We start from the raw sequence: 18,216 nt of genomic DNA on the forward strand, positions 1-18,216 counted from the left end.
GATGAAATCAGGGCCTGTGTGCTAGAAAAGCTCAGCTCAAAGTAATCTTTGTTCATTTTCTCAAAATAATTAAAAAGTAGAGTATTCTTTAGTGTCTAATTACCAGTTTACAAGTGGTAGAATGCTTAGTGACAACAGAGAACAAACTTACCTGTGCCTAGGCATTTATGTGTTGTTTGGACTCCTTGTAATCTCAGCTAGGACAGTGACTGTGGTGTGATTTCTGACAAGATTCTTTCAGCTTCCGGAGGAGACTCCAGGATTAAAACAATCCTCGTTTTACAGTCGACAATTTTTTCTGAAAAATAACAACCGTGAGGGTTGTTGGGAGGAGACCACTCAACAGTTGTAGATTGCCTCCATGTATACCTTTGTTACAAAGAGGATAAAAAAGGATAGGAAATGGGTAGGAAAGCTACCTGTGTCCATCTTCTTCCTTTGAAAATGAAAGAAAAACTACAGGGAAATGTTTATTGGGAAGCTGTGGCATTTTCCAGGACCCAGCTACTTTCTGGAATGTGAACCTGGTGACCTGGCTGAGAACAGATGATTGTGTGGCACCCAGAGAGACTGAGATGGGCATGAAGAGATTGTCAGACACTTGGGGACATTATTGCTAAGGAAAAACATTCTTTGCACTGTCTTCAACATGTCAGTCACCTGGTCCCTCACCTATTCCCACTCCAACAGATGCTTCTTGACCAAAAATGCTTTTCTATTAATCACATATATGTACCCATCCTCATTGCCTTCTGACCTTGGATTCAGAGCTGTTTGGATTTGTTTTTCCCGAAGTTCCTAGGACACGAATATCCTTAACAGTAGTTTCTGAGTTTTTGTAACCTAGCTCTACCACCCTAACATCAGCACAGTGCCCATTTCAGCACTTGACTCCTGACTAGTTATTACCATCCTTTTCAGCCTTCCTAAAAGACTACTTTCATTTATGGTTATAGAATAATGAAAACTTTATACTTCTTTGATCTTGTCCCCAGTTACTGGTCTTGAGATTCTAAAAACCTTGGATTAGGATCCTGAGTAGTTAACTGTGTTAAAAATTACAAGCCTAGCTGGGCACCGGTGACACATGCCTGTCATCCTAGCTACTCAGGAGGCTGAGATACGAGGATCATGGTTCAAAGCTAGTCCAGACAGGAAAGTCCATGAGAATCTTATCTCCAGTTAACCACCAGAAAACCTGAGGTGGTGCTGTGGCTCAAGTGATAGAGCACTAGCCTTGAGCTGAAGAGCTCAGGGACAGTGCCCAGACCCAGAGTTCAAGTCCCACAGGAAAAAAGAAATACAAATGCCTTAGCTATTCCTGAGCTTATGCTAATGAGGTGGCTCTTAGTGGGGTCTGAGAGGGCTTGAGAATGAGGGCTGGGACAGAGGAATCTTGTGACTAGAGGACTGGAATCTTCAGCTTTGCTCTCCCACCTCTAGGGAGGGAAGTAGGCTAGAAATTGAGTTCAGTTACTGGTAACCAATGATGTTCTCAATCCTTCCTACTACTGAGCTTTCATGAACTTTCATCTCCTTATACAGGGTCCAGGAGCTTCTGGGTTGGTGAACACATGGAGATACAGGGAGGGTGGCATGCCCACAGAGGCCACAGGAGCTCTGCCCAGTGCTCCCCACCCTACCCAGTACCTTGTCCTGTGCATCTCCATTGCAGGCTATTCTGGAGTTGTATCCATTAAGACAAACCAGAAATAGTAAGCTACAGTGCTTATTGAGTTCTCTGAGTAATCCTAGAAACTTACCAAATCCGAGTAGGGGAAAATAATGATACCAGAAAACTGCAGCACCTGTATCAGGCCCTTTATTTCTGTGGTCTCAAAGAGTCCATGGACACAGAGGGAAAAGTGAAAATGGCAAAGATTAATTGAAGAAAAAGGTAAGCAGCTCTTTGGTTAGACAAAAAGGGTCCCAGGGAAGAGCAGAGCCTGGGTGTTGTGCAGGGGTTAATAAAGGAGAGCTACATATCCAGACTCAGAGGCTCCAGCCAGCCTGAACAAGCTCTCCAGCACTCATCAGCCCCTCAGACTGGGCTTCCATTCTGGCACACGCCTCTTGGGGCCAGTCAGCCAGTTGTTCATATGTAAGTCTTCTAGGGGCAAGAGGCCTGGCACCTCACCCAGGAGACTGCTTAAGGCATAATGTGATGCAGTATCTAGATGCCTGTATACCAGACTGCTAGGGGGCTCTCTTTCTGCTCTCAGTAGAACCACTCAATGGTAGTTGGCTGGCATCTGAAATGTGGCCATTCTTCAGCTTGAGTCTGTTAGTTTATAGGACCCATTTTAACTTCAGGTCACTAGCTCAACATGCAGGTGGTGTCAGAGAAATGATTGGTGCAGGACAAAAAGCAAGCCCTTTTCAGGGTACTTGCTGATAGCATGCTGGCCTGTTAACTCATTACTATTGTTTTCTTATCACTTATGACCTCAGGAGGCATGAGTTAGAAGAGGAAATTATTTATCTTCTTTCCAAAGAACCCACTGGCCCTACTAACCATGAGCTCACTTTCCAGTTCAGTTATGTCAGTGAAAAGTGACTAGAAACCTCTGTTTAAAGTTAGCACCCATCTCTAAAAGCAAAGGAGAGCCCTTTGAGGATTTCCCTTCAGTTTCCCAAAGAACTGTGAGAGTTTACCAAGTAAAGCCTTTTTCCTCCACTCTGCCTGATCTTTCCTGGCTTTGGGAGTTTCACACAGTCAAAGATCATCAAAATTAGAAAGAGAAAGCAACTGTGTTTTAACCTTTGGTTAAAAACTTTGGGCTGGGGATATAGCCTAGTGGCAAGAGTGCCTGCCTCGGATACACGAGGCCCTAGGTTCGATTCCCCAGCACCACATATACAGAAAATGGCCAGAAGCGGCGCTGTGGCTCAAGTGGCAGAGTGCTAGCCTTGAGTGGGAAGAAGCCAGGGACAGTGCTCAGGCCCTGAGTCCAAGGCCCAGGACTGGCAAAAAAACAAAACAAAACAAAAAAAACTTCACCATTCATGAGTTATTGATAATGAACAAAAATAGCATCTAGAACATCTAATCTCCCTAATCCTTTGAGCACAAACTAGTATTAAAGCCTTCTATTGGTAGATTTGAACCAAGCATTTACCCTCAATGAACCAAAGGCACGTGGAGTAGAGCACATGGTGGTCTCCCTGCTCTAGCAAGGCAAGCAGAAGCTAAAAATTGAGCATTTGAATGTGAAGCTAGCTTGCACAGAATAGTCTGTAAGACTCTTATTTCCAATTAGCCAGCAAAAAGCAAAAAGTGGAGCTGTGGGTTAAATGGTAAAACTCCAGCCTTGAGCAAAAAAAGCCAAATAAGAGTGCAAGGCCCTGAGTTAAAGCCTCAGTACTAGACAAAATATTAAATAAATAAATATATGTGTATATACATGCACATTTCCAGACCATGGGAAAATCGGAATATGCCACTGGATATTATGGAATAATGGTTTATTTTGTTGAAGATCTGTTTGGATAGTATGATGGTTATATTAAAAATGTCCTTTTTTAAAACAAGAGATTAATATGAATTGTTTAAGGGTAGAAAGTACTGAGTAGGATAATTCTTTGATTTTTTAATGCAATATCTAGCCTGATACTAACTCCATTTACTAAAGTTTCCTTTCAAAATTTTCAATTTCCTTTTTAGAGTTTATTTCTAGATTTTCTCCATCAACAGATGTGTAATCTATCCCTTAAATCTCACATAATGTATTTATAAACTTTTGATAGCAAATTCTGGTATTGTGCCATGTTTCTTTCTATTGGCTTTTTTTCTGAATATAGGTCATGTTTACTATTATATCGTGTTTTATGTTACTATAACATAATACCAAAGATTGAGTAATTTAAAGTCAAAGGGCCCACAACTGGTGAGGGACTGCTTACTGAGTCATAACGTGGCAGAAGCAGCTCATGGTGAGAATATGCATGAGAGAGAGCAAGAGGTGAAGGAGCAAAACCTATCTACTCATCATAAACCAATCTATTCTTAAGATAATGGCATGAATCCACTTCTGACCCTCATAACCTAATCACCTCTTAAAGGTCCCACTTCCCAATATTGCTGTTTGTAACACATGAACATGAGTGATTTATTAATAACAGTATTTCCTTAAAGTTTTCCATGTTTGGCAACTTTTGCTATATGCCGAATACTGTTGATTGTGTTGTTTTCCTTTAAATCATGTTGACATTTTTGTATGGTTGCTGTTTTGTTGAAGTTAGCTCTTGTTAATCAGCCTTTACTCAAGGGCTATACTATGCTAGTTCTAAAGTCCTGGTTTCTTTACTCTCACCTTAATATTGAAATTGTTCAACAAGGTTTTCTTAACTCTGGTCAGAAATCCAACACTGTCTACCACATTATAGCCTGGAATCTCAGTCCATTTCTCTTGGCCCTGTTGGTTCTCTGTCAAGTCTCACAAAATCTCATACTGTGCTTGCAAGCCTTAGTGTTCCATCTAAGACCACAGAAAACCCTGTGCATTTGTTGGGACTACTTTTCTCTGATGTTTCCTATTTTGTTTGCTCCATGACCTGCAAATGCCAATTTGCTTTAGCTAGAGTCTCTCCAGATTTCTGTTGGTTTTTCCCAGGGAGATTGTTTTCTATTTGGGTTCCTTTTTTCCTATGCCATGGATTGGAAAGTTCATCAAGGCAGAATGAAAAACTCACATTGCAATTATTCTTCTCTAAAAGATCACAGCCTTATACTCTGCCCAGCTCCAAACGTAGATGGTCCATAGATCTTATCCAGTTTTGTGATCAACAGCAGTGGAAGAGCAAATCCAACATGCTACTTCTTAGGTAGAATTAGAAATGGTATAACTTCTTATCAACCCCTGAGCCTTAGGCTCATCACCACTTATAGTAGGAAGAGGCAAGCTAGATCATTGGTTCTCCAACTACCAAGGGTCTCATCTTAGATACAGAAGTAACTCTGGTGTGAGGTTCAAGAATTTGCATTTTTAACAATTTCCCAGGTAATTCCAGTGCTGCTCAGAAACCACACTTTGAGAACCAACAAACTAGATTCATGCTTTTTAACCTTGACAGTATATTGAAATCACTTTCTAAAAACCTTGGGAGGTTTTAAAAATATGAGTCTTCAGGACACCAGATCAAAATAACTGAAGTAAAATTCACAGTGGTATCAAGGCACCATCTATCCTTAGTCCTGTATCCAGAAAGCCAAGTATACATAGATGTCAACATTAATGTGCACATGATTATTTACTTTTATTGATTCAATTACATTGATTGCTATGACTACATGCACAATTCACTTAAAAATTCAAACACTACAAAAGAATATACTGAGAGAAAAAAGGGAAACTAGCCAGACTTGGATAGGTAGAACTCATGGCTCCCCAAGGGAGTTTTTACTATTCTACCAAAGCTAAGAAACACTGGGCTAGATGGTTTCTAATATCCATTCCTGCTCTGGCTTTTTCTAATTCCACAGTACATACACAGAGGTCATGAAGAGGGACGGAGGGGGCAGGGCTTTCAAATGTGAAAAAGAAACAAGACACTGGGGCAAGGCCTCCTCCCCTCAGCCATGTGTTTCAGGGCAGAACATGACTAAGGCAGAGGAGCCATTCAGGAGAGGGGAAAAAACCATTCTGGAAGGATTTTCCCCAGATTGTGTGTGTGTGTGTGTGTGTGTGTGTGTGTGTGTGTGTGTGTCACGTGCACACACACACATGCTAATACTGGGGCTTGAAATCAGAGCCTCTCACTTTTTCTTAGCTTTTTATTTTTCAAGACAGATACTATACCATTTGAGCCACACCTCCATGTCTGGCTTTTTGCTGTTTAAATTCAGATGATAGTCTCTTGGATTTGCCTGCCTAGGCTGGCTTCAAACCATGATCCTCAGCTCTCAGTCTTCTGAGTAAATAAGATCAAAGGCACCAGCCACTGGGACCTGATTCAAACAGCTCCTTTAAAGCTAGATGGCAAAGGTGCCACCTAGCTCAGAGAAGGTGCCTGTGGGTAGAAGGACCCAAGGCATAGATAGAATTGTTGTAGAATTCTAAGATTCTGTTTGGCAATCCAAGTTTAATAAATAAGAATCAAGGAGCCCATAACTTTAAGAAAATAGACCTTGAGATATCCTTTCTCAGGCAACTGACTCGATTTTCCATTCGTCAGTACACACTGTATCCCTAGATTCAGGTGGTCTTTCTTTGCCTTCCAGTAAACCAAAATGAGCCTTGTCCCAGGTCCCCATGGCACTCCACAGAGACACTTGTGGAGAAGGTTAGCATAGCCACCCCTATTTTGGTTTGACAGCCCCCATCCTAGATCCTTTGCCCTTTCCCCCAAATCAGGTGACCAGGCCAGGTCACAATCACCCAACCCCACCTAAACTGCACTAGTTTTTTTTTTTTTGTTTTGCCTGTTCTGGGGCTTGAACTTGGGGCCTGGGCACTATCCCTAAGCTTATTTTGCTCAAGGCTAGCACTCTGCCACTTGAGCCTCAGCACCACTTCTGGCTTTTTCTATTCGTGTGGTACTGAGGAATTGAACCCAGGGCTTCATGCATGTTGGGGCTCTCGGCCATCACGCTTCCCTTGACCCGCGGGAGAAGGCATGAGGGTGTGCCCCTGGGGCAAGCCAAGAAAAAGTATGTAAGTTGCGAGAACGCCCACCCCAACCTCCCTTTAGGTTTGAAGGCAGGACTCAAGATACACAGGCAACTCCAGGCGAAGTCAGGCAAACATCCAATGCTTTAATTCCAGGGTGGGGGGTTATATAGCAGTGATGACCAGCAGGAAGGGGAGGGATTTGGAGTGGCTAGCTAGCCATGGCGATAGGCTGATCAGGCTGTCCTTCACAGGTGACGTCATGGGACTGCCCCTAAGGGCGGAGATCACAGCCCCCAGGACCACCTCTGGGTTCATCATCCGCTGCCATCTTGGCACACACGTGGTCAGAGGCAGGAGGTAGGGCTGATTAGAGCCCCCTTTCCAGTTCCCAACCGGAGAAGGCAGGCTGGGATAGCAGCCATGCAGCCCCAGGGCGGAAGAAGAGGCGGGCCTATTAGGACCGCCTCTTAAAGCTGCAAACCAGTGCCCCACAATGCATGCTAGACAAGCACTGTACCACTAAGCCACATTCCCAGCCCAAACTGCACTATCTCTAGCCCCAGCTGTGTCAGTGAAATGTTGCTGCTGCAGTCAAGAGGTTTTGCCCTAGCTACATGCTATGTCTAGTGTCCAGCTGCAAGACTTCCCACTTTCAGTCTCCTTGTCCTGCCTTCAGCTTCCCTGGCACCATATAATCACATCCCCTGCATAAGGAGAGGCTGCTGCTCTTTATCCCAAGAGAGCTAGCCAGTTAGCAAGGTCTGACAATAAACCCTTTCACTGTATGTGACTGTGTTTCTGTATGGTTTTCTGGGCTGGTGCTTTCAGAGAAGGCCAGGGAAACAGAAAGCAAGCATAGGCTAGTACAAGATGGCTGCCACTTGTCACCTGTCTCTACCACTTCAAGCTGGCTCTGGCTTGCATCAGGCTGGCTGAGGAGTGCGGGAAGCCAGAGGGAAGCCAATCTGCCATCCTGACTTGATATTCTCCCTTGAAGCATTCCTTCCCCAGGCTCCTGACAGTCAGTCCCTCCTACCTTAGCTGCTCTGTAGCTGTGTACTGCCCACCACCCAGAGGGTTGGGAATAAACCTAAAGGGGCAAACTTGGCTGAACTCCAGATTTCCCCTATACCCAACACAGACTAAGGGTCTTGGGTCAGGATAGTGGCGCAGGTTCCACAACCCAGTATCTATCTTCTGGAGAGGTCCCAGCTACCCTCATTTTCCCTCCACTAATCTCACCTGAAACCTCTGGCTGTAGGGACACATTCACAATTACATATACAGAGAGGAGACTGGGTGCCTGGCCTCTACTACTGAGCAGCTCAATGGTGGGAAGGAATCTGGGTGATGGTGCAGGCTGGAAGGTGTAGAAGCCTCCAGCAGCTTGGTGGAGAAGCCCTAGGGTAGCTGGTTCATGCACTTAGGGGGAAGGCAGAGCTGGTGGACAGTAGCCCTACAACAACTGTCTCAGGAAATTGCCCTTTGCCAATAATGCTCACAAAAACAGCAGTACTGGAACTTGAATTCAGGGCCTCACTCTCACTTTTCACTCACTTTTTTCTCTCTCTTTTCCACTCAAGCTAGCTCTTTATCACTTGAGTCACACCTCCACTTCCAGCTTACGGCTGACTAAGTGGAGATAGGAGTCTCATGAATATTTCTGCCTAGGATGATTGTGAACTTTGAGCCTCAGCTCTCAGCCTCCTGAGAAGCTAGGATTATGACCATGAGTCACCAGTGCCCGATTTCCAAAGCTCCTTTCTAGAATCTGTTCTGTAAGAGATTCAGAAGTCTAAGCCATTTCCTTTTCAAATTCACACAAGTAGAATGAAACAATCCACATATTCCTCTTTCCACAGCACTTACCAGAACTGCCTCTTGCACTGGTCATCATGACCCGGCCAACCATGGTTTATTAAGTGGCAGTTGGCCAGGCCTCAGGCCCCTGGGGATCTGACACATTTCCTTCCTTGTCTCATTCTATTCTGCTCGGAGTGCTGGGTTTCAGTGTATCAGAACTCAGGCACTGTCAGCTTTCACTTTCTAGCCCCGGAAGCATTCCAGCCTTCCCTTCCAGGAAACAATTCAGAGAACATCTGCAGTCAAGTGCTCTACCCCTGAGCTATCCCTCTACACCTTAATTCAGAGAATTTCTGATAGTGGTCTTGCCATAACAGGTTTTGTATTTCTTTGGTTTTAGAAAAAAAATGAAGCAAAGATTTCTCCCCTTCCATCCTGTTACTAATCAGAAAAAAATGTGGTTTCTCTTTCGCTTTCCAACTTAGAAAAGCAATTGGACAGTTGCAGTATAATCTTGAACTTTAGGTCAACTACAAACCTCCACAGGAGATATTTGGCTTACATGGTTAACATTCTCAAGCAGAGCCTGATTCAGGAGCTGACTCTCATCATCCAGTAGGGCAAATGAATTGCAAATGTGAGCAAGGGACACATGGGTTTTCTAAAGTTCAGCACTGTGGAATTTAGATGAGAAAGTGGAAATGTTAATGTAATCCATGTATGGAAAGCTTACATTTTTGGAACATTAATAAAATTCTAGCAGATTACAATGGGAAGCCTAATTAGTGTAGTAAATACAAAGGCCTTTAGCCAGGGCAAACGCCCTTTCAACATTATGTTGCTCTGTCATTTGAGGTCTTTTGTGATATGAATCCTAGGCAACCTCTGCTTTGGCTTGACCATTTGTAACACAGACTAAAGAGTAATATTTTTGTAAGATTCTTTAAAATATTGTATTGTTTCATGTAAAAGCTTTTGAAAGCCAAGTGCTGGTGGCTCACCCTTGTAATCCCAGCTTTTTAGGAAGCTGAGTTTTGAAGATTTTTGGAAGCCAGCTGGACTGAAAAGTCCAGCAGACTCTTATTTCCAATTAACCAGCACAGACTCACAAGTGGAGGTGTGTCTCAAACAGAAAAGCACAGCCTTGAGCATAATTCATGTCCCAATACTGGCATGCGCATGTATGCACACATATACATGTGCTACTAGAATAGCATCTTGAATATAGCATATTTCCCATGTTAGGTATAATATTCATTAAAAGTTTATGTTTCTTTGTTTTGTGTGCTGGTCCTGGGACCTGAACTCAAGTCCTGGCTATATCCCTGAACATTTGTGCTCTGCCACTTGGACCACAACTCTACTTTTAGTTTTTTTAGTAGTTAATTGGAGATAAGAGTCTCATGGACTTTCTTACCTGGGCTGGCTTCAAACCTTGATCCTGATATCTGCTTCCTGAAAATCTAGGATTATAAGCAGGAGTGAATATCACTGAGCTCTCATTATTGTTATTTTGGAGGACTTGCATGCCTCCTGTAGTTACTCCTATGAATGTAACTTAACATCAAGAAATTTCCGTTAATATTGATTCCAGATCATTTGGGTGGGGTCATTGTCTTCTGTGATGTGTATAAGAAAGGTTTCATTAACTCTTGCCTGAAGAAGAAATTCTTACTAGAAAGAAACCCTGAGGTGATAATCTGTACTCTGTTCAGCACAACTGAATTTAGGAAAGGTGTGAAGTGATTTATAGCAAAGTGCAAATACTTGTGTTTTACACAAACTCTGACCTTGATTCAAAAATATTCTTTAGAAATGAAAAACTAAGTATCCAAAAGTCCATTATCTCTTAAAAACTTTAATGTGTTCTTGCATTACCTGACAAAAAGTTATGACATACATATATGTTCAAGTTACAAATGATTATAGCATATGTGGCATTCAGACTTGTAAAGTAGAAGAAAGTATGGAACACTGGAGAAAAGGAACTGCTCCCATATATAGTAAGTATACCCCTCATGGAGAGGTGAACCTGCCACAGAACAAAAGGCTGTTGGTTGTGTTGTGTCTGATGAAGAAAAGGAAGGGGTGGTCAGCACAGAATCTGTGTTCAGGCTCTTGGAAGCAGCACTCAACAATTATCACAGCTGAGGCTGCTGCGGCCTCTGTGCCTTCTTCATTCACCTCCACAACACTCTTGTGCATAAACCTGGACAGATACAGGTCTCTGTCTGCTGACAGTACTGACAAGTCAGCCTTGCCATGTTGAAAGGCATCCACCATTCCCAAACGCTGAAGCACAGACTCCATGTCATAATTCTCTTCCAGTTTAAAACGTGGTAAGGAAACTTCAACTTCAATGCTCTTCATGCGGTCTGGCTTGGACCAGGCTATGAACTTCTCAAAAGTGAGATCGTTTTCCACCTGAAAACCACAGTGAGACTCAGATTCAGACCTGAGTGCCTCATACAAGCACTTGCGCAGGCAGCATCCGCCCTCCACTTGTGGATGGTACTGCTTGCTCACATAAGACCAACAAAGATTCATGTTGCACACTTGGCTCCCAGCTAGTGGTACTATTGTGGGAGGTTTGAAACCTCCTGAGATCTAAGGATTGAGATTCTAAGCCAGCCTAGACAGAAAACTCCGTGAGACTCTTATCTCCAATTAACAACAAAAAAGCCAGAAACAGGTATGTCTCCTGTGATAGAATCACCAGCCTTGTGTGAAAAAGCCAAGCAGGAGCACAAGGCCCTAAGTTCAAGCCCCAGTACCAACACATACACACACACACACACACACACACACACACACCACCACCACCACCACCACCACCATACGAACAAAAACTCAACCTAGCAGATAGCATCTTTAGCCTCCTGCTAGCAGTGAGAAAACTGAGGCTAGGATGGGTTGTACCATGTGGTAAGTTTCCACACAGTTACTTAAAAAGCCAGTCTTGAAAACAACAGTGATCCCAGAGGCACATGGCTGCACACTGCACTCTGAAGCTGAGTCTACAGTCATCACCTATTCAAAAGGCAGAAGCAAGGTAGTAGCTGTGCTTGAGCTCTACTGTAGTGAGAACAGGACATGTTGGTGTCACTGGACTGGCCCAGAAGCAATTCAGAGGGAAGAGCTGCAGTTCCTCCTTCCTCACCTTGCTGAGATCCACACCATCATCTGGGAGGAGGACCAGCATGCTCAGCTCCCTGCCCTCATAGGGCAGCTCTAGCACCTGTGCCTGCACTTCGTTCACATAGGTGAGGTTAAACTCAGCTTCCTGATACATCATCTGAACTGGCCTTTGCTCCTTCTGATGGAAATAAACCGAATAAATTACTGAAAGAGACATAAAAATTTCCAAATAAGCCACAGTTAATTCAAGGAGTGTTTTCTGTGATAGAAACAACATTCATTCTCCAGTTAACACTTGAAAAATCAAACTTCATGTATAATCATATATTTTAACCTAGTAGTTCTAATGGTGGTATTCCAATCTATGGGACTTTTTTTTAATGAAGAGGAAAGACATTGTACAGAAATCGGGGGATTGTATTGATGTACATCTACTATAAAAAATTAAGTTGCCAAAGTCATTGTGACAAAAGGTTCCTTCCTCCCCTTCTGCAATAAGAGAGCTTTTTTTATCTTGTCATTTAAAGTACACATAATAAATAAAGATAGAATATATATATGCATCATAATTTCATTATATTATTTGGTTCTCTTTGGGGGTTATGGACATCTGGGAAACTACACTAATTTTTGTTTTAACTGAAGTTATACTTCAATATCAACACTAAATTGCCACTTAGTTTCAATATTAGAAAGCTACAGTGAGTTAATAATGATAAATGAATTAGCAATAAGTCAAATGAACTTAAGTTTTTTACTAAGGAAATGTGTTTTCACATTCCCTCCTTCTATCCTACCCCATATTATATCCAGTGATACATATGTAACACTACCTTTAACACCTATTACTGCTTTTAAGCTTCTTATATTTAAAGAAAATCTTTAGTCTTCAGAAACATGTTGCAACAATTGACTTAAGAGAAATTTCTGAAGCAGTAGTAGTCACAGAATGCAAGACATTTGCAGGCATCTAATATTTCTTGTTCCTTCCAATTTTTCTGAGTTCAAAAATTTCAGTTTCAAGTGGTTTTTAACTAGTCATTTATGCTTTTTTTTGAGGTGCCAGAGATCAACCCAAGCCCTCAGAAATGGCATATAATAGATCCACCACTAAGCCACACACCAGCCCTATGCTTGTAAAAGTTAAATTTTCCACTCGATTTCTTCATCAATGTAGCAGGGTGTTTTAGTTTGCTTTTTAAATGCTACTTGTTACCTGGTTTATTTTAAAAGGCATTTCTCTTGTGAGCGTTTCCTCAAACTTTCCATCCCACTTTCCTTTGAAATAGATGGCATTGACAAGAACAAGCTTGGTCTGCTCACCAATTGAGTTATCTGGCAACATGTCTTGAATTTTACCTTTGAAGAAAAGCAGAGAATATGTTCAGTTGCTTTTGTATACATATATGATGAATAAACTATAATGCCTTGGCAGATCCAAACATCTTGTTTTCAAATGTAATGAGTCTGGATGTACAAAAATGTGTTACGTTTGAATGCACAATTTAAAAAAAACACCAAAACACCTACAAGTGGCATTCATGGTAAATGACACTCGAGGAGCATCTGCCAGGCTGAGGACAGTAAAAGACTTCTAAGTTACTCAAAGAAAGCAGGTTGGAAGAATGGAGAAACCCAACCCCATGAACAAGACACAGAGCTATCAAGTCATTTCATATTAATGAACTAAGCAATATCCTTGCTAATTCACTGCCTCCACAGGACATAGGCAGTAAATACTACAAGGTGAGGAGAGTAGTGATCGTTGAATATTTACTCATTCTTTACTCTCTCATTGGTTAGCCAAAATGGGAAAATTCCTAATATTTCAGAGGTGTCTGAATGGCTCAAGCACCAGACCTAAGGTCTTTTAGAAGAGATACCCAGGCTGGGCACTGATAGCTACTCAAGACCTGAGGATTGAGGTTTTACCTGAGCCCAGGCAGAAAAGTCAATGAGAATCTTATTACCAAATAACCAGAAAAAAATCCAGATACAGAGATTTGGTTCAAGTGAGAAAGGGCTATCCTTAAGCAAAAAAAAAAAAGCTAAATGAAAGCATAAAGCCCTGAGTTCAAGCACCAATGTAGGCATCATAAAGGAGGAGGAGGAGAAGGGGGAAAAGAAGGAAAAAGAAACTACAGCACATGACTGGAGTATAATCTCTACATAGATTAATTTCAATAACTACAAGTGGTAGATTCACCTAATATATCCAAATTATAGGCCGGGAATGTATATGCTTATGAAAACTGTTCCTGGGGATATGGCCTGTGAATAACTTCTTTTGGACATTTGTATCAACTACTATGGCCCTACAGGAATAGACAAAACAAATTCCCTGTTGAGAACCTGAGTATTTGATTAGAATTTCCATGAACTCTCCAAGGTTCAAATATTCCAGGGGTTCTAGTCAGTTAGCGTGACCAGTGAAATTAGTCAATGAGGAGGAAGAAGGGATGGTGGAAGGAAAAAAAAGAAAAAAAGAAGATAAAGGAAAAAGTGAGAGGAATGAGGAAGGAAAGAAGGAGGGAAGGATGAAGGAGAGGAGAGAAAGGTGGAAGAGAAGAGGAGACAGAAGCAGATTTTGAAAGAAATAACTTGAATTTCTGACCTTCTGTCTGTTTTGAGACCCATGTGTTTATATGTTTCCTGGCCATGTCTGGTGCTTTGGCAAAGGACAGCTGCTCCAGTTCAGCAAGGTAGAATTGAAGACAGGATGTCTTAAATGACTAGAAAAAATTGTGTTCATGAGATTAGAATGAAAACATGTTAACATGATTCCAAACATTCTCAATTCCACATCCTCTTGTTTAAAAAAGAAATGAGCATACCCATGCCTTAAAGAGGACACATCCTAGTTTATTAGATAAAATATCATGGGTCAGGAGCTAGTGGCTCATGCCTGTGACCCTAGTTACTCAGGAGGCTGACTTCTAAGGATCATGATTGTGAGCCAGCCCAGTTTGGAAGCCCAGAAGACTCTTTTTTTTTTTTTTTTTTTTTTGCCAGTCCTGGGCCTTGGACTCAGGGCCTGAGCACTGTCCCTGGCTTTTTCCCGCTCAAGGCTAGCACTCTGCCACTTGAGCCACAGCGCCGCTTCTGGCCGTTTTCTGTATATGTGGTGCTGGGGAATCGAACCTAGGGCCTCGTGTATCCGAGGCAGGCACTCTTGCCACTAGGCTATATCCCCAGCCCCAGAAGACTCTTATCTCCAATTAAACTGCGAAATAAATAGAGGTGGAGGTGTGGTTCAAGTGATAGCCAATTTTGAGTGAAAAAGCCCAGTCCTGAGTTCAAGCCCCAGTACTCCTCCCCATATGCATGCGTGCTCACTCACACACAGACACACACGTACGTGGGCACACACACACTCTCACTGATCTTATTAATGAGCATGAATAATCAGAGTAGTTAACTTTGATCCATAAGTTTCTCAAGTTCTCTGGGGTCTTTTTCCTGGACTACAACACCAGGTACTTTGAGTACAACTTTTATTATTCCATTGACTCAACTTACTTGGAGAAATTCACACGTCTTCTCTCCAAAGAGCCTGTTGGCTGTTGTAAGTACATAGTGCTTGCCAGGCTTATTTACTTCTGAGAGAAATGACTGAAACTCATGATGGATGTCTTTCTCTGTGTTTAAAGAAAGTGCCTGGGAAGGGAAAATCATAAAACATTGTCAAATCAATAGTGCTCTTTACACTAAGCACAAATTGACAATTTTCTCTTCAATTGGACTAAAAAGCATGCATACACAAAACACATCTATACACAAAACATCAAACATCCAACAAATGAAGGAAAATTTTTAAATACCCCAAAAGGAAGTTTTAAATGAAGAATTTACAGAAATGGATACCGAGGTAATGTTCAAACATTGAAAACCATACTATTTTCAGAGAAGTGTAGATTATAAATTGCTAAATAAAAATCAATAGTATGAACACGGGAAAAGGCTGATTTGTGGTTAAGTTACAGGAAGACAGGAGTCAGGAATTCTCCTGCAATGTTGTACTATAGATAATGATAATGTACTATATACTTTAAAAACCTACAAGGAAGGATAAAGATACATATTCCGTGGATATTTCTTGTTTTTATTCAGCAGTTAAAAATGTGTAAATTAGAAAAAAAACCCCAGTGTGAAAAATGTAAACAAACAGTGAAGATGAAAAAAAAAGAAGTGCTAAGAGTAAGTCAGACACTGGTGGCCCCTGCCTGCAATCCTAGCTACTCAGGAGGCTACTCCGAGGATCCTGGTACAAAACCAGCTCACACATGAAACCGTGTGACTCTTATCTCCAATTAACCCCCCCCCCAATAAATATCTGAAAGTGGAGCATGACGGAAATTGCAGTGCTAGCTTTGAATAGAAAATCCAAGAAAAAAACACCCTGGTCCTTGAGTTCAAGCCCCTGTACAGGTACAAATAAATAAACATACAGAAAGATAGATAAATTTTAAAGACAAAATTGGGGAAGGACAAAAAGAAAGTATTTTATATTCTTAAATTATTGTCTCTACGGAATAGAATCAGATGGATTGGTTTCCTTTCACTTTCAGTTTTAAAGATTTTTGTAATGGTCTTTTAGCATTAGTAACATGAAGAAAAAACAAATATTACTTTAAACATGTCTATAACCATGAAAGTCTCCCTGCCAACTGTAAAAAGAAAATATATATTTAGCAAATTGAGCAGCTGATTTTGATCCATTTGAAAACCAGAGGCATGAGGACCTCCCAAACTTCACCCTGATAAAGTAACCAACAGTGGTCTTTTTTAGAAAGTTTGAGCCTAAAATACAAGGAAAGACATAAACACTCAAGTAGGAAGGGTTAATTCTATCTGCACATGCCTCAGTCTGTTGGAAAAGGAGCTACAAAATGATTCCAAGGAATCATGAGGACAGAAAGAGTTCTTTAGGTTAAACATTGTAGTAATCTACAGTGATTATGTTCCACTCTGAAGGTGTGCAGGAAAGGGAGTTTGGCAACACCTAGATGCAGAGATTAACCTTTCTCACCTGTGAATAATTCCATCTATAAACTATTTTGCTCTTAAAAAAGGAGATAGATATCAATAACTTATGTCTCATAAGATTGCAGCATCATTAAGCAAAGTGCTGGACAACATTTTCAGATCTTTATAATTGGGGAAACTGCCCACCTCCCCCCAAAATAAATCTGATTAGAAGAGACTTTCTGCCTTCCTTCCCCACACCATCCACCTCCACCTATCCCCAGGAAATAATGTGCACCCCACCCAACCCCCTTCCTCTGAAGCAGGTAATGACAGAACCGCTAGTGGCCAGTTCCACCTGTACAGCAGGCAGCTCACCTGGGCCATCTGGTCTGCGGTATTTCCCTTTGCCCCCAGGAGGACCATGGCCAGGGCAGAAGAGATGCTCACAGGAGAATAAAACACGTTGTCAGAAGCATTGTCTTGACAGAGTATCTTTAAAAGGTGGAAGGCAAATGTGCCATTTGCTTCAGAAACAGGACTCATGATGCAGATCTGAAGGCAAAGAAGAAAGAAATAGTCCCTCTCAGAGTTTATATTTTATACTGAACAAAAATAAAACCATTGTTTCTCAAACCAACCCAATTAAGGCAATTAGCTAACAACTATGGTGGTTTTAGCAAGACAAACCAGCTTGAGAGCCTCAGGAAAATCCACGGAAGTGGCTTATCTGCACTGGTAGCTAGGCAAGCATGTGCATAAGTGAACACATGTGCACCCCCCCCCCCCCCCCACTGCTGGGAAAGGTGAACTCCAATCTGTTCCCATAACGACCAGTTCCTTTCTCCTGAGGACAGGGCCTGGGATGAAGAGGAAGAAAAGGAGAAGGAGAATGAAGGCAGGATGAAAAGGAGACAACCCAATGCAGTGATCATCTGAGGGAGGAGCGAATAGGAGAGAGTCTATCACTAGGAGGTGAATTATTGAAAATACTTGGGTGGTAAACAGTGCTGGGGCTTGAGGTAAATAATGGTGATGGGCAGAGACAAAGTAAAAGTGATTATCACTCTGTAGGTACCTAAGGGGAGAGAGAAACAGATCAAGTGGACTCGGAATTCCGGGCAGCGTCTCTGTGTGGTTTGGGATAACCCAGCAGGACTCTGAGGCCAGCCCAGATATAAGCCTGGCCGCCCTGGACCAGGTGGGATCCCCAGAGAAGCTACTTTGGTAAGCGCCAAGGTGGGCTCAGCCTTCTAGGGTTCTCCCTCTCTCTCTGTGCTGAGCTAATTCTCCAAATCCCTGGTGCCATCTCCTGTTGGCACACAGAAGTTTCTTAAAGCTCGCCAGGGCTGGTCCACTCCACCTCTAGGCCCAGCGCAGATGCCCCCTCACCAGACCCGCGGTCTTCCAGTCACAGTGATCAAAGGCCGAGAGAGACGTCAATCCAGCCAGCGGCTGCGCCACTCACAGGTCCCGGCAACAGAATCTTTTATTCCCACTCCACTCCCGCTTTCGCAGCTCGCAGCCCGGGGGGAAGGGGCGGGGCCTCCAGAGGAGGCGAGGCCTGGTGGGCGACCCGGAGGCTGGGTGGCTGGGGAGTGTGTGGGAGGAGCGATGTCCGTGACCGCCTTCCCAGCTGCTTCTGGGGCTTCTGGTCACAGTTCAGGCCCCAAGCTACCTAAAAAGCACCTGGACCAGG

General features: G+C 42.6%; 1 protein-coding gene across 1 annotated transcript; it reads right to left on the reverse strand.

Annotated features, from left to right (window-relative positions):
• Positions 1-10,357: 10,357 nt before the first annotated feature.
• On the reverse strand, positions 10,358-18,001 carry Serpinb9 (serpin family B member 9). The gene is made up of 7 exons (XM_048348519.1): positions 17,910-18,001; positions 16,896-17,072; positions 15,072-15,209; positions 14,167-14,284; positions 12,769-12,911; positions 11,575-11,730; positions 10,358-10,838 (listed from the first exon to the last, which is right to left on the reverse strand). Exons 2-7 carry the CDS (start codon positions 17,061-17,063, stop codon positions 10,431-10,433), a joined length of 1,131 nt encoding a protein of 376 aa, XP_048204476.1. The 5' UTR covers positions 17,064-17,072; positions 17,910-18,001; the 3' UTR covers positions 10,358-10,430.
• Positions 18,002-18,216: the final 215 nt, after the last annotated feature.

The sequence above is a fragment of the Perognathus longimembris genome, chromosome 6, assembly GCF_023159225.1.
Source record: "Perognathus longimembris pacificus isolate PPM17 chromosome 6, ASM2315922v1, whole genome shotgun sequence".
NCBI classification, from domain to species: domain Eukaryota; kingdom Metazoa; phylum Chordata; class Mammalia; order Rodentia; family Heteromyidae; genus Perognathus; species Perognathus longimembris.